Below are 24,589 nucleotides of genomic sequence, written 5' to 3' on the forward strand. Positions count from 1 at the left end.
AAACCAAAAGGAATGCAGGGGAATACTAGTACATAGGCTGCACTTCTAGAGAATAAAAAACTGAAACTGTGCCTTTAACCCCTTCAGCGCTAATGACAAGGGTAACTCGTCATGGACTTTCCATTGATTTCAATGGAAAGTCAATGGAGCTCATCGAGCACCCTTAGCAGCCAAGTGGTTAAGGGTTTCACCCTTGCTCAACTGTCCCATCATGCACCAGAGGTTTCCAAGATCTGCTGTCTGCAGCCTATTTACTAATACGGATATTTTTCAAGTTAATGTCTGCTCTGAAGACGCAAAAAATAAATACACCACCCCTCCTGGTCCAATGCAGCACTGAAAATCGGATCATGATACAGCCCCTACACCTTTCCATTTGTATAAATGTAGCTTACCCTGTAATCCAGTGACAGTTGTAGATTTCCAGGTATGCGCCTGGAAGTCTTAGTGAAATCCTAAAAGTCGAAAATGTGTTTAAAATGTACATGCATCAATTATAGATTTTAAATCTGGTAGTCCAGTGAATGTTGACTCTTCACTTCAATTCTTTAAGACCCACCTCTTCTGAATACTCTTCTAAAAATGCTCCTAGATTCAGGGTTTAGTTGCACTTTGAATAAAAAAAATAGAAATTGTGCTGCAGAAAATGTAGCCAGTATGACATTGCTTTGTAGGGAAGTAGGACTGATGACTTTGGCCCACATTTAAATTTGGCGGAAGAGATACTGCTTCACAACATGACAGATGTCCCATTGGCCTTATTGTTGGAAAGTGTGTTATTGGTAGGGGTAAGTATACACCTACCAGTAGTAATAAGGTCACCAACTTGTTATAGGGTCCAGTAAAGTTCTCAGTAAATTAGCCCTTTGCTCAACCCTTGGTAGCTGACAACGAGCAGTCAGGACTAATTTAGGTATGTAAAGTATTTAAAAACACCAATACATCAAATAAGTAAGACAACACACAGTAAAAATCCCACAACAATTTATAAAATAGCACATATTTTTATCTTTGAAATGACACCAAAATGACAAAAATCCAGTGTAGGGAACAGGAGAATTTTTAGGGATTAACCACTTTGTAATGCTTAAAAACATATTGCGCCACTCTGAGACATCTGGTCACGCTTGACTGGGACAAAGTCAAAGTTTGAGGCCGATCAAGATGGAGCCCTGGTGGGATGCACTAAGCACTTAGAAACTTTTGTGGAGCTTTTTCTTCCAATGTCACTCGACCCTCCACCGCAAGCTGGATTCAGTGAAGGTTCGCCGGCTTGACTTTCTGAGAGACCTCTGTCAAATCCTGGAAGTCTGGAGCTCTGATCTAGACAAAAATGAAATACTGACCGGGTCACGGTTGAAGGTAGTCGGCTTGACTACTGATGTTGGGTCGGTCACCTCCTGGAGCTTTTTCACAAAAGGTTCTCCAAACTTCAGGAGGTGCTTCCTGAAGGTATCCATGTAGATTCCAAGTGTCCAAATCACCAATCCAAAAGTCTGTAATCTTCTAGATGGTCTCTGGGATGTCTGATCTACAATTCCTACAATGCACCTTGCCAAATCCTTAAATGTCCACTGGATGCACTCCTGGATGGGGCTCTTGGTGGAGATGATACAGGTGGACTCTGTTAACGTGTAGCTTGCAGGAAGTCCACTCCTTAATCCTCCGTGAAGCAAGGTATACAGTCCCCAGGGCTGTAGTACCAGATTGTGCAGCAGGTGTAGTCAGTCAGAGTGCAGGCCTTTGAAGGCAAAACCAGATTCCAGCAGGGCAGTTCTTCTTTTCCTTGTAGTTTCAGGCAGCAGATCTGAAAGACTATGCAGCTCTCACATATTTATTCAGTATTCTGGGGTGACAAGCAGGGGGCACCTCTGTCCAATGAGATGCTTGTTGCCACCCAAAAGCATGACAAGTTCCACCAATGTATGGCATCTTCTTGTCCTACAAAGCACTGCACTTCCAAAAATCCAACATGGCTGATTTCTCCCTAGAGGAGTAAGAGCTGGCTAAACCAACCCACACAATGGCTCATTTCAATTAGCTCTCCTCCCCCTGTCATCTGCAAATTCCTGTCCTAAGCCTGCCATCTGGCTGGAGGTACAAGATGTGGGTGTAGGTATGCCTGGCATTCCTTACTGATCTACTCTCTCTTTGAGCTCAATTTGATTTATCCAGCCCCCTCTTTATGACCAAACCTCCTCAGTTTCAGATCTCTCTCCATAGATAACCTCTGCTCCGACCTCTGCCACTTATCACCTAATCACAGCAACCTAGCTAAGCCTATTAAGACTGACCAATCAGCAGAGACAGGTAGACGACTGGATTTTGGCTTACAGAAGAGAACGTTCCATAACTTCCCTTCTGTACTTCTTAAAACAAATTCAACAGTGGCAAGTTGTTGAATTTATCTATACCAATCTTTTAAGTCTTTGAATGATATGTAATTCCTTTCCTAGCAATAGTTATACCTAAATAAAATATTTCAACATTAGCCTATGGACCTAAGTATTTACAATAGGGAAAAAATGTAATGGGTAGTTTACCCTCACCGGGGCATATAAAATATCCTTTATAAGGTCCCTGTTTATAGTTGCATGCCCCTACACCCCTCAGCCACCTAGGGGAGACCTTGGGGGTGCCTAATATGTAACAATAAGGTGCATTACACTTTTAAAGTGCCCATATCACCAAAGTCGAATTTGCATACAATTTACTTTTACAGACAGTCTGCAAAGCCAGGCTGCCTTTAAAATGACAGCAGCCACTCAACAGTGCACACATGCAAGTGCAGGAAATGTGCTGGTTCTCTAAACGTCCATGCCCTATTATATAATAGGGACTTATATGTAGTTTGAACCCTCTAGCCCTATTATATACTAGGGACTTATAGGGTTAGTCAATACCAATTGAATTTACTTTTAAAAACAAGCTGCAAGGCAGGGCTGTCTATAAAAGGACAGCAGGCAGACAGCAGCGCACATATGCAAGTGCAGGAAACCTGCAGGGCCTTTAAACTTCCATACCCCATTATATACTAGGGAATTATAGGTAGAGTGCACCCCCTAGCCCTTTTATCTACTAGGGACTTATAGGGTCTGTCATTACCAATTGAAGTGTACCCTATTAAAAGTATTTTATTAAGCATAACACTGGCCCTGGGCCATTGTAGCGGAGCCCAGGGTCCAGTCAGAGTCAGTTACCACCAGTATCATTCAGCAACCAATAGGGGTGAACATGGCAAAAGGATGACTTTCTAACACTTATCATAAGTGCATTTCAGCCTATGACACTTGTAATATGGCAGACAGGATATCTGCCCAATTTTGATTAAGTATCCCACCCACCCAACTCTAAATAAGGCCTTTTGCTCTTCTTGTCTGCCATTAAGGGATCTGTGGTGGATGAGCTGGAAAACGACTCTGTATTTACTCCACAACCTCTGCCACAGAATTATATATACCACGGGCATTAGTAACTTCAGGTGGCTGAATTATTCCACAGTACATGTTTTGGGGGAATAGCATGGGGATATCTATATTTCCACACCCATTTGTGCATGTTTTTGCTTTATGCCCTGGACTGTAGTGTTCCAGCAGATTCGGTGCTTGCCAGTGGGGCCCGAAAACCCCTACCCCATCAGGAATTACAGAGCAATCATACATGTTTAATTGCTGACCACAATAATTTGACTCCTGATCCATGACTTTGGTTGACATCTTACATTTGTCCTGTTTAACTATAATGTTTAAGACCACAGATGTTTGTATATTGGAAAATGAACTGCCTCTCTCCATTTTAGGTGTTTCAGCAATTGAAAAGATTTTCAAAAACCCCTGATTTTAATCCATATAAAGTGGGTATGGTGTCCACCGCCTGCCGCTCGCTGTGTCAATGGGTTTTGGCAATCGAGCATTACCACGAGGTGCAAAAGGTAGGTTTGTCTACAAATGTAATGTAGTTGGGTTCTATCTTTATAGATAATTTTCATTCTTACTTGTTAATGAGTGTCAGAACCTTACCATTGTACATGTGCACATGTGATGTAGGTGCCATCATAGGTTCCCAAGGGATGTGTAATTGCTGCGGGGTCTCATGTGATCAACAGCTAACAGGCCATCAAAGAACATTATTGTATGTAACATTGTATGTTTTGACCAACAAAACATAATTTGGATATATCACCCAGGGTGCCAGAAATGAACTCAGTTTTCTTTACCAGTGGTTCCATGATGAGGGGTCAACTCAAAAGATCCCTCAGACTGGTGCAACACACTCTGGCTTCCATCATAGTATCTGTACTGATAGCTAAGATCAAGGATGCTGTTGTGAATGAGTAAAGTGAATTAGGACAAACCGTATTAAAATGTACTTTTTCAGCTTTTTTAGTACAAAGAATATTTACTCCACCTGATTAGACTCGAAAACATTGGCAGTCAAAATAGTTCATGTACTATTTCATTGAATCCTCAGTGTTTACTTCCAAATTGCCCTTCTTGTTTGTATGCATATTTTGTCAGAACAGGGACTTGGCAAGCTCCATTGACCTGCAGGTCTTACAATTTGTCATTTGATTGTTGTGTTACATATTTTGATGTATAGGCAGTGGGGGACAACACTGACTTTCTTTGACATGGGTTGCCTACAAATTAGATGAAAAAAGCAGGACTGGAAAGATGCTAGTCTGACACATTTTCATTTATTTTCTGATTTTGTCAATGATATGAAAATCAAATTAAAATCACAGTTTTAAAATCTTAAAATTCAATTTTTGTTCACATGTAGAAGAAAGTACATAAGAACAAGTGTATTATGTTAACTCTCGATCCTGGCTTCTTCAGTCTTGGGTCTCCTGCTTTATGATATAAAAAATTGTGTTTACGCCTTATGTCATCACCAGTCAAGCTTGCCTTTCAATAATTCCATATTTTGTTAATAAATGCAGATCACAAACACATGAATTCTGAGGTTACATGTGGTGTGGTATAGTTTATATAGTTTATATATCAGTTTAAATATTTGCAATAAACTCAAATGACACTCTTTGATGAATAGGTGTGAAAGGGTGAGTATTGTGGAATGTCTACATGTTAAGGTTCATGTTTCATATGTGAACAAGAGCATTTTATAATTGTCCTTTGAATTTAAAGTATTTCTTCTTGAGAGTTATCTGGTAGGTAGTTTGTTTTGATTTTCTTCTGGGAATCACACTTCAGATTTCCAAAGAGAGCAACATTAGCAACTGTTTGAGAGAGACACTTGACGAAATGCCTCATTTTGAAATCACCAATCCAAGGATTATAAAGCAAGAATACATCTGTAATCACTTGAATCCATAGAAAAATAAAATGTTCTGATTGCCCACCAGTGTTTATTAAGCACCAGAAAATATACCTCCAATTTGTCAGGCTATCCTCATAAGATAAAATTGCATACAATGAATCTAAATGTTCATAATTTACATAGCCAGTGGTTATACTAAATATATTCCGGCTGTATCAATCTTGGACACCCCTTTTGTGATCAGTGAATGTATTCAGATTGTATTTTATATAGCCAGGAGAAGGTTTGCTATAGACTTAAAACAAAAACATTAACAAAACAGTTTGTATAAAATGTAGTGCCAGGCATCACAGTAGCCCAGGCAACAAACTCACCAGGCTTAATGTGTCATTATGCTGCAGAACATCAAAAAGCAGCAGCTACTGAGGCCGACCACTTCATCTGTTTATTACATGTAAGTCTTACAGTAGAGAGTCAAGATGTTTGGCTTAATGTAAGCTCCGCATCCAAAAGTGGATCCTGCATTCAGAACTATAACTCTGGTAACTTCTCCCACTTCTGGATATCAAGAAACCATTGTTAAATTGGGTCCATTGTGCATGTGCTAAACAAGCAAAGAAATGGGACAGAAAGGGTCCAAGAATTTGCTGAAACAATGTGTCCTTGGAACAGTTCCTTGCTTAGGAGGCTGAAGTGATTTGTGCTTGTGTGTAGGGTCAGAGCCTGAAGAGAATGTTTTCCTAACAACGTCACTCATTCCTTTCATTTCCCCTCTCCTCCTTCCCACTCTCCACTTCAATTCTCATGTTCCGTCTCTTGGTATTTTTCCTGGTTCTTTCAAACACACTTCTGTTGTCTCTTTAAACGTTTCCCTTAACCATTCTGCTCCATCTAATCTTCACCTCTTTCCGCCTCTGTGTCTTCTAGACTTTTGGAACCTGTAATCGATAATCAGCTTTCAATTTACTAGCATCCGCAACCTCTCCTGTCTCCATCTTAATCTGGGTTTCACCGATCCTGCTCCGCAGTAGCTACCCTTGTACAACCTATTGATTTTCTTGTTTCTACCTGTGATGTCTCATAGTTATTTAAGACGTGTCTGCTACTTTTGAAACAACCAACTATCCTATTCACTGGTCTTCATTCTCTCGCTTGTCTCCTGCCTCTCTTTACTTTTCTCTAGCTATCTCTCGGCTATGAGTATTTTCGGTGCTGCTTGTACTACCATCTTTAACACGACTGGAACCCTGTCTATACTGCCTTCAAAACATATGAAATTATCTCCAGGGATCACATTTTAGTATAAATCATACAGCTGGGTAATACCAAAGTTCTGCATTTCTGTTGGTAGCTGAAGATTTGTCTAGTCAGAAATTGTAAACTTAACCTATCTATAGTGATTGAACAATATGGAAAAAATGACAAACAGAAAGACTACTGTTTGGGCTCTCAAGTGACCCATAATTGACCGCTCTAACCCTCATTATAACTTCCTTCTATGTTTTAAACTAATATCTTGCACTGAAACCTGTTTTAAGAATGGTTGTGAATGAATCACCAAAGAAGTACCTACCGTTAACCTTCACATAACCTTCCACATATTATAGTAAAGAGAGAAACACAGATCGCCAAAAACAAGCATTGACAACGTCAACATATTTAGCTTTCCTATAGTGAATGTACAAGCTACAGGCATACATGTGTGCACAGAAAATACACCGACCAGCACCACATACATTAATGCATGCACTCATAACAGAGATTGGCCCTCAGTTGCTCATACATCATGCATCTATGTACTGCACAGACAGTACATATACGTATCCATATCTTTAGGAGCAAACACTCTTGTATGTGCGGTCCTTGCATATATGGCTTCTATCTATCTTGTGACTATGTGCTGGTGGTGTTTATGATCTCTGAGCATGTATATTTGCATGTGATGTTGACACTACATTCCTAATGGAAAGGCCAGACCATTAGTTTCGCCAATGCTTGTTATATCAATATTCCCTTTGCATGCCCCTGCCATGAACGTTGTTACTTTTAGGTTGACTCCGCAGAGACAAGCTCACCTCTGAATGTGGCTCCTATATTGTTGTAAGAGTACGTACCAGGCTGTCCTATAACTCCTTTTCTTACTGGGACTGCAGGGAGACTTCTTGGGCGTCTCTCGGCCTCCCATCAATTTACCTTTATAAGCATGGAAAAGAGGAGAAGGTGTACTGACAAAGTGTTTCCAATTTGCGGAAAACAGAAAAAAGGACCCATGCTAAACAGATCAAACTCAGAAGCGTCTGCTTGCTACTTAAATATAAGCAACTGTAGGCCCATTGATGATCTCAGAGACCAAGGTTTCCTGAGCTACATTGGAGAAACATCTTGAGTCACCAAGCACTTTTCCTCCTTATTGAAGCTATGACATAAGATAGTGATATGTTGGCCATAAACGCAGTTCTAGGCACCTCAGAAATTACCCCAAACCTATGTAAAGTCAAGTATGGGTGCAATAAAACATGTAGAAACATTTGTCTATACCTGCATAGACATAATAGCTTGATAACTGTGTACAGTTTGCACTTGCACTTAGTGTGAGTAAACCAGTGTTGTTCTGCTTGTGGTGTTATCCATTGTGCAACAGGGTTGTATCCAGCTTTCTTACACAAGCCAGCCTTCACAGCCATTTCCATCCTTCCTTACACACACAAAAGTAGACCGGATGAAGGTTTTGACTGCTTGTTTCAGCATTCAGTCCACAATTTGACCAGCATCACTAAACACTTTCAAGCATTTTACCATTACTGTACTTTAAAATCATCACCAGTCTTGCCGGCTACATATAAGGTATATGTTGCAGTTCACGATCAAGAAACTAATGAGAACACAAATAGCAATTGGCCAATGAGAACTGGTCAGACTTTCTAAATGTAAAGAGCAGGGCATGTGCCTTCACACTGCCATCAGCTTTGTCTCATGCTGTTTATGTAATTTATTAAACCCCTTACTACTCCCTTACCCCTAGCCATCCCTTAAACCTAAAAATAACATACTTCTTCCTTTACCCCACTCTATTCCTGAACCCTAAAAAATGCCTTACCAACCGTTACTACTACCATTTCGTTAAACCTAAAAAATCCTTAATACCTTGAATACCAACTTTTGAATCCTGAAAACTTCTTACCACCCTTAACTCCTATACTCCCCTTAAACATAATAAACCCCTAAAACCATTGTTTTTTAACATAAGTAATATTTTTTAAATTAAACATCCAATTAAAAGCATCTATCACTTACAATTCAGAAAACGTTAAACTTTCCGAGAAAATAGAAGGAAATAATAAGGTGTATATTCGCAATCGTTTGCTACTGCAGTTTCATTTGTGCTCTTTCTTAAACGCTGACACGATCCAGGCCTCCTTCAGTCTTTACGTGGGCTAGATGAGAGCAAGTATTGAGAAGAAATAGTAAAAAAAACACATTGTGACCAAGGCACAGAATTTAGATGCATTCCATGGAACAAAAATTAATATTGAAAAGGCAAGTTCCCCCACAGAACAGCACATTAAAAAAAAGTTCTTACCTGCAGTATAATTTAAATAAATATGTAAACACACTACAATAATAACACCTGATAAATAGTCTAGTTTCATTTCATACTTCAGAGTAACCATATGTTTATTGTGCAGAAAGATGTGCTTTTAGTGGGAAGAGCATTCTTTCAAGATGGCTTTCACATTCACCAAATAGCCTTTGCCAGCTGCAACTGCACCGGCAAACAATGCACTTCATGTATTGCAATGGAAGCAATTCTACAGGAGGAATTATAAGTACAGAGCCATTAGCTTGATGATGATAGAGTAATACTCATGTGGGAGTAACAATGTCTTTAAACAGAAGGGAAAGAGGATATCCCAAATAAATCAATGTCTGAAGGGGACCGACCGAAATGTCACTCTTTGTGTATTATACACAGGAGGTCCTTGGATCCATCAGACCAAAATATTTTGAGTTATACCCCAAAAACGGAGTGTTCTTTACAAAACCAATACTCTGTAATCATGGGGTCTCCAAGTAGCTTTTGACACTGAGTGATATTTTACCATTATATTTACTGTCAGTGTTTTCGTATCTCCTTTTCTATAATGAGATTCTTTAAAATAACATATGAACGAGTTGCTAGAATCTGTGACCATGCATTAACAATCTAAGTAACACTGGTCTGAGATTGCTTGGAAATTAAATTAGGCAGGCACACTCTCCTACATTCTGTAGGTACACCATTTAACATCCCAATATTCCATTTTCCCCATGTTACTGTTTCCCTCTAGTCATCATATGAGATTTCAAAGGTTTCGCTGCCATATTGAGGCATTCCATATTACTGTACTTTTAAGTGCATACATAGATGTGTTAACTAAGTCCTTAACTGAATTAATACCAGATATGCATTTCAGGTCTTTTGGTTCATGAAAGCTGCTTACCATTTAAATTAAAATAACAGATATTTGCTGGCCCCACTTTATCAATATGGCCCTGCTGAAATTCCCATTTGTAATGTGCTGAATAAAAAGTATATACACTTCATTGCTTCTCCATTCAGGAATGACTTTGTGTTCAGTTAAACTAAGCAATTGTGTTCCAGAAGTTTGTATTTTATTATACATTATAATATATCTTTTAGTGTGTGTCAAATCTTTAACTTGTAGGGCTACTGTACTCGTTTGATATCGAGATCGTGTGCAGACGTCTTCTAGGGCCTTTTGATGTTTATGTACAGTATTGAGTCATTATTGAAGAATGAGCTTTGCTCATTTTTTTCTGTAACAAATCCTTTCTGCTATAAAGAAGGATTAGAATATTCATGCCTGTCTGTCCATCCTCCTGTTCAAAGAGGGAGGTCTGGCAATAAGTCATAACACTAGGCACTGTTGGAGGATTAGTAATCAGATGACTGCTACCTCTTGGTAGTCGGTAGAATAAAAGAATTCTCCAGTTATCTATAGATATCCTCGTGCTATACTGTTGAAGAGATTGTTCGTATGCGAGAATATGAGGATTTAGTCTGGAAGGAAACAACACAACAACTGCCTCATTGGCTTCTCCATAACTGAAGTCACCTCTATCATTCATTCCTTGAGGAGGAACTGATGCCACTTTGCCAGGTTTTACAAAATATGTCCAGAGTGTCCTAGTTGCTGCTGTTTGATATTATACACTATACCCGAGTGTTGAAACTAAGGTGCCCAAATGGTGGTGCCCATTCAAGAAATTACTATTTACACTCTAAAGGTGGATAACATTTTGGTAAATGCAGGGGCCCATGTCACAGTGTCATCAATGGTGAAGTATGATGGTCTGCATCCTCCTAGCAACACATTTCTGTTTGGTGAAGAACAAGATGGTCCCATAGAAGGTGATGGCTGTGTTGAAGTTCCCAGTATTCTCACTTTTCAAACACTGACATATTAGGACATACTTTTAAAAAAAATCCTAAAAAAGAAGGAACATTTTTTCACAAGTTATGGGCAGGTTGCATATAGTGCATTTAAGATTCTGAGGAGTTTCTGCCCCTAGCATTATCTATGTGTAAGGAACTGTTTCTCAGAAGCCCAGATATTAAATTCTTAGCTCTAGCTGATAAAATAAGTTTGGTTTTGTTTCATTTACTATCCTGTTTGATAGTGTGATGTTCTCTAATTTGACTTTGGGACCACCTTCTGATACAGACAGAACTAACAACACATCCCGTGTGACATCTGCCTCTTTCTGTAGTACGAACCTCTTAAAAAAATCAGAGTGTTAGGCTAAGAGTAAGAGAGGTGTTCCTGTGTGCTGTAAATAAGCTCTCTCAAGGTCAAAACAATCCGACTCACACCTTGATAGATTGGCTCAAGCAGCAATGGTTCATCAGAGACAAGGTATGTGGTACTTAGCTGCACATCAATTTAGTTATGAAACAGGAAAGGTCAAAACCAAACTATCGCAAAATTAAGAATGTCAGATGTAGGGTTAAAAAAGTATGAAGAAAACAAAAACTGCACCTAGTAGAGCGTTGGAAATGGTGTAGTGGTAAAAGTGACAAACTGACCAAGTGATATTCATGTGGTTGAGTCCTGCACAGTGGCCAATTTGCGAGGGATTGTGGCTGGATATAAAGTGCTGTAGTGTGAGGCAGTTACGGTACAATTAATTTTATTCTATGTGTTTTTTCCCCAGACGGTCGAACCAAAACAGCTCCGCGTGGCAGAAGCTCAGGAAGTACTGAAAGTCACCCAAGAAAGACTGAAAGAAAAGCAAAACAGTTTAGCAAAGGTAAGACCTCTGTAAATGATAATCCAATGTTTCTGTGAATTTCCCTTTGTGATCCCAGGACATGTATTCTTTAGGGGCTGTGGATCATTCAAATGTCAAGGACGGGAAAAGGGTCTGAAGGTGCGGGGGGAGGATTTTGACCCTACTGTTGGGATCTTGTTTTTTTTGTTTAGTTATACTTTTGTAAAAATGCTCTCATTGACACTGTAAATATTGACAATGAATGTATGTGGGGACTGCACTCGTGGAACCAATTTAGCCTGTTTGTACGGTATGTGTGCGCGTTGGATTAGTGCCTGCACACTAAAAATAACATAAATGTGGGGCCTGGTGCCAGAGGTGACCAGGACTCCAACGTGCAACAACAATATCAAATTATCCAATCAAACAATATAGTTCATGTTATAGTCACATATTTAATCGTTAATCATTGTATTTTTTCACCAATTGCATTACATTTCAAATGAATATCATGAATCAATAAAGTCCAGTGCAACATAAATCATCAAATTATAGCATCATAAATTGCATAAACCCAATGCATTTCGGGGCTTTTAGCCCCTTCGTCAGGGGTCTGTGTGAAGAAGAAGAAAGAAAAAGAGAAAAGGAAAACTGAGTTACTTCCGGTGCAGCCCTTCATCAGAGAATGGCCGACATATCTGGAAGACACTTCCGACTTCCTCAGAAGTCTTTCAACAATCTCAACAGACAACTGCATGGAATGGACACTATGCACAATTGACGTTACGTCATTATATACTTCGATCCCGCATAAGCAAGGTCTAGAAGCCATGGAGTGGGCATTACTGAGAATTGATAAGCCAGTCGAGATGAAATTGATGATTATGCAACTTCTTGAATTCTGTTTAACTAACAGTTATTTCACATGGTTTGATGACTATTTCATCCAATTGTCGGGAACAGCCATGGGATTTCCTGGGGCATGTATCTACGCCAATGTATTTATGGCGAAATTTGAACTTGATTACATCCTTGAAGACAAGACCTGGCAAGATGGGTCGGTATACTACAAACGTTACATGTCAAATGTAATGCAATTGGTGAAAAAATACAATGATTAACGATTAAATATGTGACTATAACATGAAATATATTGTTTGATTGGATAATTTGATATTGTTGTTGCACGTTGGAGTCCTGGTCACCTCTGGCACCAGGCCCCACATTTATGTTACTGTAAATATTGAGACAGCTATGAACTGTCAGTAGTTTGCTGAATATGTGTTAATGTGAACGCAAAAATTGTAAAGTAAATGAAACTGAATAAATAAATGAAAAATAACAATATAATGAGATCCATCTAAAATCATAAATATTAGCATAAGTTCCAACAATTCACCTAGCACTGAATTGTCAATTAATTTTACAGTACTATGTTTATAACTCAGTGCAATACATTATCCACGCCTTTGGTACAGCCACAGCCTCCCTATTACATTTGACCTCATTTTAGTGTATACATTCCGATGATTACAATTCCAGTAAATTTCTACACTGTTCTTTACACTTTACGCATATAGTTAGGTTAACAGTTGACACAATACATTAAAAATCTTTTACCGGTTACGAAAAAAAATCATAACTCACCTTATCCAATATCAAATCTCATGAAGTTACTCTGTATTTCTGAGTCTTTCAGATAAGTCATTTTTGGCTTCACCCATATATGGAATCTAGAAACTGCAGTATAGATATTATAAGTACAGCATACTTTGTACCTAAGATATCCTAACGTTAAGATTTAATCAAGGAGTTCCGAGTAAGAGATAAAAAAGTCATGAAGGGCTTAAAGTCTCACAAACAGGCCAGAGTTCCATTTATAGTAAATTAACAGCAGAAAACAAACTAAAAAGATGAACTGCAAATTCTGTATGGGGGGAATTTAGACATCAGAACAAATTAGTCCTAATGTTAACCTGCCGGGAGCTAAGGCAAACTTTCAAAGAGATGAGTGCACTCCAGCTCTTAGTGGTTGCGGCGCCCTCTTAGCCACTGCTTTTATACTCCCAGCTGTTCCTACCAAACCCGATCTCCACGCGTTCTGACCCGGGCACCGAAGTGCCTCCTTGATATAGACAAAATATATATCTAGAGTAAATATATTTCTAAATCATTCTGTCCCAATCCTTACAATTTATAAACTCAGAAATGTATACCTCAATTTGGCTTATGTTCATAATAGATAAAAATAAAAACTAATGTATTAAAAAAAAACAAATACCCCAAAAAACATATGCCTCTTTCTATAGCCGTTCGAACCAGTAACCTTTCTACTTAATATACCGTTGAAACTTCACATGTGCTATGTCTTTCTACTTAATTTCATAGATCCTAAATCACTGTTTTCATCCACTACAAGTCAAACTGAACTCAGTACAAGACTAAGTTATAATTCATCAAAAACCTATTACAGAAATACACTAATATGTGTTGTGTGTTCAAAGGTGATCCCTATTCCAAAAATATTCAGTAATTGTCATATACCCAAACAGAACAAATTTACCAGCGATCAAAACAAAAAACAGGTATATACTTTTTTTTTTTTATTCTATTTATTGGCATTTTCAATTAAAATGTGTTTTCACTTGTTGCAGGATTCAATTATGTGCATAGTCAAGCACTGGTACACACACACATCTTTATAAATTGACATGAAATAGTTTGTGTTCGCAAATTGCGCAATGCGTCGGGGACTATTCAAGGTTATCCAGGAGGAGGGAGTGAGAACAGGGTAGAAGCTCAAACATTTTGTCTCCTGAAGAAATAGCCAGGTTTTTAATACAATCATAAAACATTAAAGACAAAGAAAAGAAATAACTCCTTAAAACGGTCCAGCTGGCGCTGCTCAATGCAGCTATTAGGAACCAAAGGAATGCAAAGTAAATAAGCATTTCATAACATAAGAGATGGAATATAACGAATGCCTTCGGGGGCGAAGGAGGGGAAAGTAACCCTCATGCACCTCTGCCCAGGGGGACGCTGGACCCCTCTAACATTCCCCTCTTCGCACCATATGCTCATGTATCAGAACATCTCCTTCTGCCAGGTCCCACTTATGAGTCACTTGTAACCAGTTTGTGATCGTGGGAGGATGAGGGGACTTCCATTACATGGCAGTAAGGTGCCCCCCCTTCCACGCTCATGACGAGCTCAGCTCGTCATGAGGTACGCCTGTCGTTCGCTCATGACGAGCTGAGCTTGTCATGTAACGCGGTATTTACAAATCTTTAGCGCACAGCGGTAAAACGCTTAGCGCGGATGGAGTTAAAGAGGATCAAAGCCAGGTCGACGAACTTCAAGTAATGTTTAGTACATTTGGTGCTTTGTTTAATCCCCAGAAGGCAGAGGAGTGGGTCTTTTGGAAACTGAACATCAATCATGGACCACACTTGTGGTAGCACCTGAGTCCACACGTGCAGCAATGGGGGCAATCCCAAACCATGTCTATGAACGTGGCATTCATGTGGCCACATCTCGAACATGTCGGGGACACATCAGGGAACATTTTGTGGGGGCGAAGCAGTGTGAAAGTAAGTTTGATGTACATAATTGAACTGAGTGAATTTAAAACGAGCATTACGAGAAACTCTCTTCACCCGCTCTAGAGCCATGGACCATTGCTTGGATGTCTGTTGTAGGAAGCTGGCTCTGCATATACTATACCAAAGTGAGGCATAGTGTGCACAGAGTCCAGTGGAATCCCAAAGGTAGGCAGAGGTAAAAGTAGATAGCACCTTACTCTCTATTTGTAGTAGTGTGGTCGAGCAGTAAGGCTTCATCAGAGGGTAGTGTTAAGCATTTCTTGTACACTCTCAATCAGCAAATGATATCACACACTCAAAGACTGAACTTCAGACCAATTGGTTTTGTAGGACAATGTTCTTTTAGTTATTTTATTTTCTAGAACGAAGCAAGCCATGGCACAGGTAAGCAATAAATACTTTACAGTAGTAATGCAGTTTGTAAACAGTTTGAATTGTAAATGTATGTACACTTTGTTTTGACTTATGGTTGCAGAGAAATGCAATACTTTGTAAATACAATAAATAGACTTGAATGGGCTTTCCAGTGAAATACCAGGTAAGTTACTTTTTAGATTACTTTTCTTACTCAGAGTAGTATACCAGGATACCTCGCTGGAACATTTCCTGTAAATAGGTAAGTAAGTAAAATGGTCTTGGTTAATAGTACAATTTTAAAGATTTTTTTAGGTTTTCAAACTTCACACTTCGAAACCTTTCCAAGAAAAACAGTCAATATTATCCAATGGAATTAAATAGTGTTATTGGTTTTGAGGTAAGTATTTGGTAGTGGGAGTTGAGGTTCTGGGTGCAGACTTAGGGCTCCCCCAGGGCCGAGTATGTACTCTAGTTACACCCTCACCGGCACTAGGGCGGCCGGGTGCAGAGTGCTATCCATTGGTGGTCAGGGGGCCTCCGGTTGGTGGCTGCTGACAAGCATGCCACAAGGTTGTGGAAGCCAAGCTCCTGGTGTTAGACTCAGGGCAAAGGGGGATCTGGTTTAGCACACAAAGTGCACCCGCAGCAGCGCATGGGGCAGCTGTGTGCAGGGTGCTATTTTGGCGTCGGGTGCCCTGTAGTTTTCAATGGGGATTTTCGGTTTTGGTTTTCAGCTGCAGGCTCGGTCCAGGAAGACTTCCGGGAGGAACCAACAGCTGGACAGGTAAGTTGGAGTGCCTGGGACGTAGGTGCATCTGAGGTTCTTTTCTCCAGGGTGCAGGGTGGCTGGATGCAGGGGTGTCTTTTGAGGTCTGATTTCACCTTAGCGGCCACTCACGGTTGGGGGGGGGGGCTTCGTGCAGAGGCTGCAGGCGACATCAGGGAGTCCTGGAGGGGTCAACCCATGGTGGACTCGGACTCTAAAGCGCTGGGGGACCTCGCTGGGACCGGTGGGCCACTCGAACTCGGGCTGTAGGCAACGGGTGCAATGGTGGTTGTAGGCATCAGGTTTCTTTTACCTCAGCAGGCTTGGAGTCTTTATTTGGTGTTTTTTCTGAACAGAGCTGCTGTTCACAGGAGATCCAGTCTTTGATGAAGGCAGTCAATTCTCCCAGGGGTGCTAGAGGTCGATGGCTGCAGGACAAGATGATTTTTGGCACAGGATCTCTGGAAACAGCAGATTGGCGGGTAGGGCTGGGGCAAAGTCAAATGTTCTCTGCAGTCTCCTCTGCTTGGTGTCTTCTTTCGTCCTTTTTCTTCTTAGGTTGCGTAGATCTGCCTTCTTGGTTCAGGGCTGCCCCTAAATACTGTATTTAGGGGGCCGTTTTAGGGGTCTCGAGATCAATAGCCAATGGGCTACTGACCTTAGGGTGACTACACCCTGGGTGTTCTCACCCCACTTGGGGGAGTGAGCACAATCCCTAATCCTGATTGGGGAGTGCCTGACATTTGCAAGACGATCGGCACTGAAGAGAGGGCTTCACCTCGCCTCCCCCACCTGAGGGGTGGAGTTGGCAGAGGTGGGCACACCTTCTGGGCTGGCTAGGTTTTCCCGCCTGCCTTCCTGCTGAAAAGGAGGGGAGACAGGGAGAGAGCCTGCTCCTGATAGCAGGAGAGGCTGGGGCGTACATTACAAAGGCTGCCAGGCCTTTGAAGCTTCCCTGCCACCGATGGCTTTGTTTCTGAGCTCAGGGAGTGAAGGCTCCCGCCATAGGGGTCCAGAAACATGTCTCGTGGTGGCAGGCTGGTGTGTACCAGTCAGGGAACACACCAGAGGCTGGTTGTTTTTCAGGGGGTATCTCTACGATGCCCTCTGTGTGCATTTTCCTTAAATCCCACACTGGCATCAGAGTGGTTTTAATGTGCTGAGAAGTTTGATACCAAACCTCACAGTTTTCATTGTAGCTATTTTGGTGCTGTGGAGTTTGTAATGACAAACTCCCAGCACCATACTCTTAAGGACATCACTGCACTTACACTATCTAAAAATGGACTTAGACACTGTAGGGGTACAGGGCTCATGCACCTGCACCATCACCAGTGGTATCTGGCAACGAGCTGGAGGGGTGACTGATCTTTGCCAGGGCAGTTAGTTGTAGGCATGGCACACAGGCATGTGTGCTATGTCGACTCTTCACTTTATTCTGCACCAAAACACGAAGCTTGCAAAGGCAGTGTGTGTTTTGAAAGTTATAGGGCCTCTAAGGGTGGCATAATAAGTGTTGCAGCCCTTAGCGGTCTTCTGTGGTCACGGTGCCCTAGGTACCTGTGGTACCACTTACCAGGGGCTGACCTGTGGCTAGAGATGCCAATGGGGTTCGTTATGGGGAAAGAACACAGGCCCTTGGAAGCTGTGCCACTGGATTCTAGCTAGCCTGGCTGAAGAAGGGTGACATTCCCATGAAACCAGTCCCAGGCAGCTTGTTTCCGGTCCAGGAAGGACCTGGCCTGGCAGTTCGGTCTGGACTGTTTCCTTGGCGCATAGGGTCAAGACTGATTTGTGTATGGCTAGGTCCAAACTGGGGTGGCGTAGTGGGCAAAAGAACGATGGATTTAACCGAGATCTTTTGACTGGGGGAGAATGTTTGCATTGTCAGCATTCTATCTATCATTTGTTTGCGATAACACCTTGGAACCTGATTGGCAGGGACCCAGGGCACATCAAGTCAAAGTGCATCAGTAGTCTGGCAAAAAAGTGGGGGGTTACTACAACAGAAACCCACTTTCCTACATCTGTTCAAAGCCAAGAGAAGCCTCCAATTTAAGTTTTATCTGGATCAATGGGTCCATGCTACCCCCCTGTAGAGTCACTTAAAGAACCAAAATCACCTGACGGCCCAGCCCCTTTGTCAAAAGCAATCCCAGGTGTAATGGTGGCTCCACTTGTCCTGGAGCCATACCTCCTCAATGACCGTTATAAGTGCATTGTAGGTTAGAAAAAGACCTGCACCAAGGCCGTATATTTCTTGCAGGCCCTGGAAAGTTAACGGGTTCCCATCATTAAATATGTCATCTTAGTAGGTGACTCCTGCTTTCCGCCATTGGGAAGGGTCATGGATAGTCAGCACAGACCTTAGAGCAGGCACGTTATTAAGGGGCAGTTGTAGCGCATAAGGGGGCGGTTTCCGCCCCAGGTGCATATAGTGCTTCCAAATGAGTTTAATCACTCGAGTGAGCAGACCCAGTTCTCTAGTTGGTCTTCCTGGCATGAACAACCAATCCAGCACGCACACACTCTGCAGGTCCGCCGGAACAACGCTAACCACCTTTGTACCACCTCCGGCTAGCCAGCGCATAGGCCATTTCAGTTGGGCTCCCGCAAACATTTTGCCTTTAACCCTCCTGTTTTCTGAATTAATTTTTGTTGCCATTAGGACTATGTGCACTTCACCACTGCTAACCAGTGCTAAAGTGCTTATACTCACTCGCTTAAGATTGGTAAAATTGGCCTACACCTAAAAGACACTTTTCATTTATTACCAAGTCCCTAGTAAATTTGTACTACATGTACCCAGGGCCTGTAAATTAAATATTACTAGTGGCCTGCAGCACCCATATGCCACTCACTAACACAGGCCTTTAAAACATGTATCAGGCCTGTCACTCCAGCCTGTAGTGCAGTTTTAAACTAAACTGCTAATTAAACCCGACAAAATGAGCCTTTTGCCAGGCCTCAGCTTTCTGTTTAATACATGTAAATCACTTATAAAGTAGGCCTTAAATACCCATAGAGCAGGGTGCACTGTAGTTAAAAAGTAGGACATGTGGGTTTTAGTTTTACGTTCCTTGGCAATGAAAATCTCCTAAATTAGTTTTTCACTACTGTACGGACTATCTCTCCCTTTGGATAAATTATGTTCAGCTGCAGTCCGTGCAGGTAAAAACGGTTGAACGGTGTGGCTAGGTTGGGAGGGATTTCGCGGGACGATGTTGAGGGAAAATTAAATAGTTAATATTACCTGCACAGACCGCAGATGATTATGTTACCTTATCACATTTAGTAAGGTCTAAGTTCTGATTGGTATCAGGTAGAAATATCATGTTTAGAATCAAATTATTTGTAATTTAAAATCCTCTTTGATAGTAAAGTTGGATTTTAAGTCACAATTCCGAAAATTGCACTTTTAGAAAGTTGTTATTTTCTTGCGCCAACCAGTTGATGCCTGCTGCCAGTGACTTTGGTCACATGACTGTTAATTGCTCTACTGTTGGGGTTTCTGTATTCCTGCCAGACAGTGAGACAAAGGGTACTGGGTGTAGGTAGAACATCCTGCTTGGATGGCTTCGGGAGAGGCTGTTCCCTGCCCCATTTACACTTTAAGAAAACCTGATGTAGGAAGCTGGCTCTGTATATACTATACCAAAGGAAGATATAGTGTGCACAGAATCCAGTGGATCCCTAAAGGGAGGCGGAGGTAAAAGTAGTACCGTACTCTCTATTTGTGGTAGTGTGGGTGAGCAGTAAGGCCTTATCAGAGGGTAGTGCTAAGCATTTATTGTACAAAATCAGGCAAGAAATGATTTCACACACTCAAGGACTGAACTCTGACCAATTGGTTTGTATAACAAAATATTATTTAGTTATATTTATTGTCTAGAACTAAGCCAGGCCTGATACAGGTAAATACAAAAATACTTTACAGCATATGGAACTTAAATACAATTCGGATGCTATGAATTGGTTTACAGTAGAATTACTTTGTAGTTGCAGATAGTCAAAATTACTTTGCAATTACTTTTCTTACGCAGCCAGGTATCTCTAAATGCCAGGCTGGTGCATTTCCTGACGGAAGGAAAGGGGAGACAATGCGTTTTGCAAACTCAACACAAGCTTACAGTACTACTCTCGAGCCACATTTAGTCCTGAGAAGGCAGAACCGGGATTACGGGTCCGTGGTGAGATTCGGCCAATTGAGCACTAGAGTCGCACCACCAGCTGCACAGAGGCAGCTGGGTGCAGCATGCAGGGATCACACATTAGCCAATGGGCTACGCCTGGTCGTGGATATGAGGAGTGCAGCCAGCAGGCCACCAGGTAGTGAAAACGAGGACTCCTGAGGTCGAGGTCAGCACAGAGGCCAAATGGCCAACACAAGAACTACACCACCAGTGGCACTGTGGCAGCCGGTGTAGGATGCGGTCTTGGCTGAAGCTGCAGATTCAGTCGAGGGTCCCTTGGAGTTGGTCTGCTGCTCATGAGGTGAATGGGGTCTTTGGGAGTCATTCTCTTGTGACCGCAAGCTTTGGGAGATGGAATCAGTAGGACAGTTGTGGTTGGTCTTTCTGGACAGCTTCGGTTATGGAGTCGGTCAGGGAATCGCCTTCAGTCGCGGTTGAAGGGATCCTCCAGTTGTTGGTTGCAGTTTGGGTTTATGAGCTTGTTGAGGTTTAGAGGTCACTGGGATCCAGGCTAGGATGGCTTGGAGGACCTTCTTAGGGTGTTGGCTCACTGGGCCTCCTAATATGCTACTCTCCAGTGGGAGGGGGCATAGGTCTTGCTCTGTGTTAGAAGCCGGCGTTCCCGCGTGCACCGTAGTTGTCAAGTGCGAGACCCGGACCCCCCGCTCCCACGTTAGGCCAAAAAAGGACACAGTCCGACACAGCCCTGCTCACCCCCTTAGTAGCTTGACACGAGCAGCCAGGCTTATCTCCAAGGCACGAGTGTTCATTATGTGCAACCACGCCCACAGCAATCCCAATGATGTCACCACAAATGGACTCCACACAAGTTTATATAAAACAAAGTACTGGGGTTGTGCCTGACACTTTCCCCCATGTACGACATCAGCGGGTGAGCGGCGGCAGGACCTGGATACAAGGCATTGTTGGGGTGCTAGCCGCCATCTTGGGACACCGCTACGACGTTGGAGCTATACCCGCTGGATCCTTAATGTGCCTGAAGCCCTGCCGAATCTTGGAGCTGACGAGGGGCAAGTGTTGGCACATGGGTGGGGGGTGCCTGACCACCTTACTTTTCTCCCCCCCCCCTTATTTCTGTTTCCAGGAGTGGTGCTGGCTGGGGATTTGGCGGTCGTGTTGGACCGCAGGGGAGAGGGAGGCCTTTGCGGGGAGAGCCACACGGCGGTAGGATCGGGCTGCAGTTGCATGTGGGTAGGTGCACTATCTACCGCCCCCTGGTGCCAGCGCGGAGAGCCCCGTAAGCAGCCATGATGCATGACAAGGGCTGCGGGGGCAGACCAAGCAGGGCCCCATTGAAATTCACTGGCGCTGGAGTGGCGGCTGGAACATCGGGACAGCAGGGGTCGGAGCCGGATAATGCGACTCTACTGGCGGCCATTACCCAGTCCAGAGATATGCTTGACGCCAAAATCGGCACAGTTGGATCGGACGTAATGCTCTTGAGACAGGACTTGCGTAATGCGGTGTCGCGCATCACGGAGGCCGAAACCCACATCTCTGGGGTAGAAGATGATGTCACTATCTTGAAAAAAAGGTTGCTGCTATGGAGACGGTTCAAAAGGGACTGGCGATGCTGGTGGAGGACGCTGAAGAGCGCGCCAGGCGTAACAACCTCCGCTTTGTTGGATTTCCTGAGGGATGCGAGGGGGATAACATGGAACGCTTTCTAACACAGTGGCTGGAGGGCTGGCTTCCCCTGGGGTTTCTCTCCCGCTGCTTCGTTGTAGAACGGGCCCACAGGGCGCTCATGCAGAAGCCTCCGCCGGGTGCTCGTCCGCGGCCAGTTATAGCGAAACTCTTAAACTACCTGGACTGCGACACAATCTTGAAGCAAGCCCAAGCCAAGGAACCTCTTCCCTGCAACAATGCACGCATCCTTATAATCCGGGATTACACACAACAGGTGCAGTAGCAGCGACAATAATTTCTTCCGGCGAAGGCCTGCCTCAGAGACCTTAAGCGCCCCTACGCCTTGTTGTTTCCCGCACGCCTGCAAGTGGTATTCCGCTCCCACACGCACTTCTTGTATACCCCAGAGGACGTTTTCAAATGGAATGATGACAGTGCGGGTCCACACGCCACCTGGTAGAGAATCTGACTCGTTGTCGAGCGAGGTGGCCCGGAGAGGTCCCCGGGCCAGCTGCAGGGCAACAGGAGGTCACGGAGCGACAGGCACCAGCGGATTGATGTTTGGTGGGATAAGTGTTGGATGGGCTTGAATTTGGGCTGGCCCTTATGCCAGGCCGTTGCTGGCTGGGGTGGGGCCCGAGGGCATGGGCTGTGATTTGGGGATCCATTGGCTGGTGCAGTTCCTGTCCCCCTGTTGGGGATTAGGTTTCTACCCGGCCGTGACAGGTACTTCAGCATTTTTGAGGTATGGGGTGGGGAGTTTGTTGTTGGGGGGATGTTGTTTCTGTTTCTGTCTCTAGATTGCGCGTCCACTGTGGGTCCACACACTTTCACTCACACACTGAAGAAGTCCCCATCCCGTCTTGGTGAGTATTGGTTGCCCAGATGGCCAATACACCGCATAGGATGCGGGTGACCCCTGGTACCCTCCACATTATTAGTTGGAATGTTCTCTGGGCTCTTGACAAAGTTAAACGTGGGGCCATACTTCAGCAGGCCAAACGGGTTGGGGCTGGCGTGCTACTATTGCAGGAGGCCCACCTACTGGGCACTAAGGCCCTCAGTCTGCAGAGATACGGGTTCCAACACGTTTTCCACGCTGGTTTTACGAGAGGTTCACGGGGGGTGGCGATATTGATTCACCGCAGGGTCCCCTACACACATGAAAAACACTGGTCAGATACACAGGGTCGATATGTCTTCCTTCGGGGCAAGGTTGGGGATGATCTTCTGACATTGGGCAGCATCTACGCTCCCCCCTCTGCAATGGAATCTGGTGGAGCGGCTCATGAACATCTGGACGGATATGCCAGAGGCGCTTACAGTGGTTGGTGGGGACTGGAATGATGTCATGGAGCTGGGTCAGGATAGATAGAGGGGTGGGGGTGTTGGAGAGTGGTCAACGGGGGTGGATATTGCCTGGTGTGCGGCGGTGGGAGCGTAGGGAGGAGCTACTGCAAGCGGAGGCAGGAATAGAGGCTCTGGAACATAGGAACCAGGAGGTTGAGGGGGGCCCGGTCCGGCAGCAACTAATACTGGCACAACAAAACGATGGGACCCTTTTAATGGATGAAGCCCGCCAAGCCTGGATGGCGACGCGTAGTAGAGTGTATCAATGGGGGGACAAGTCCAGCAAAATGCTGCATCGACTGTGCCAGGGTGCCTTTCACTCCTAGGCCCTGCCGGGAGTCCTTCGCCTGGTGGGGAAGCCGCTTACGGAACCCCCGGCTATTGCAGAAAGCTTTGCTGCGTATTACGTGGAACTCTACGCCCCAAGGAATGCCTCTAGGTTGCTGTCATTGAGAAATTAATTGATGATTTACCGCCTAAGGCCATGTCGGATGAGGTACGAGACCGATTGGAGCAGCCGCTGACAGATGAGGAGTTGGGCACTGCTCTGGGGGAACTGAACCCCGGGAAGGCTCCGGGGCCCGATGGCCCCGCATTTTAAACCAGTGATAAGAGAAAGCGCGGGAGCGTGGCTCGCTCCCCCCGGACTGGAGACACGCGGAGGTGGTAGTATTCCATAAACCGGGTAGGCCCCTGGAGCAGAATGCGTCCTACCGGCCTATCTCAATCTTGAATGTGGAGGCGAAGGTTCTGGCCAAGGCGGTGACCAACCATCTTCTGCCTCAAATTTCCACGCTGGTACACCCCGACCAGGCTGGGTTTATGCCTCAGGGGTCTGGAGTCTGGAGAGAGGGCAAGATCGGTCAGGGGAGACCTCAGTTCAGATTCAATCTTGCTAAACTTACCAAGGAAGAAAGCGGCAAAGTCCTCACAGTTTGGCTGTGGGCAAGAGGAGAGTGGAGGTAGGTTGGGCGTGAATTGGATTGTACCTTAATCAGATCAAACAGCATTTTGGGGCGATTTTTGGCTTTGTCGAGTTGTCTTCTGAAGAAGGACGCTTTCGCCGTTCTTATGTGTCTGTTGTAGGCACTCCTTCTCAGCCTTAAAATCATCAGGAG

At 43.6% G+C, this 24,589-nt stretch overlaps 1 protein-coding gene across 1 annotated transcript in view; it reads left to right on the forward strand.

Moving 5' to 3' along the window:
• DNAH14 (dynein axonemal heavy chain 14) overlaps positions 1–24,589 on the forward strand; it is a 1,144,348-nt gene that overhangs the window by 804,256 nt on the left and 315,503 nt on the right. Inside the window, exons 64-65 of the mRNA XM_078647362.1 lie at positions 3,800–3,931; positions 11,497–11,592. Coding sequence (XP_078503488.1) covers positions 3,800–3,931; positions 11,497–11,592 — 228 coding nt within the window. The remainder of the gene's footprint in view (positions 1–3,799; positions 3,932–11,496; positions 11,593–24,589) is intronic.

The sequence above is a fragment of the Lissotriton helveticus genome, chromosome 6, assembly GCF_964261635.1.
Source record: "Lissotriton helveticus chromosome 6, aLisHel1.1, whole genome shotgun sequence".
Lineage (NCBI taxonomy): Eukaryota > Metazoa > Chordata > Amphibia > Caudata > Salamandridae > Lissotriton > Lissotriton helveticus.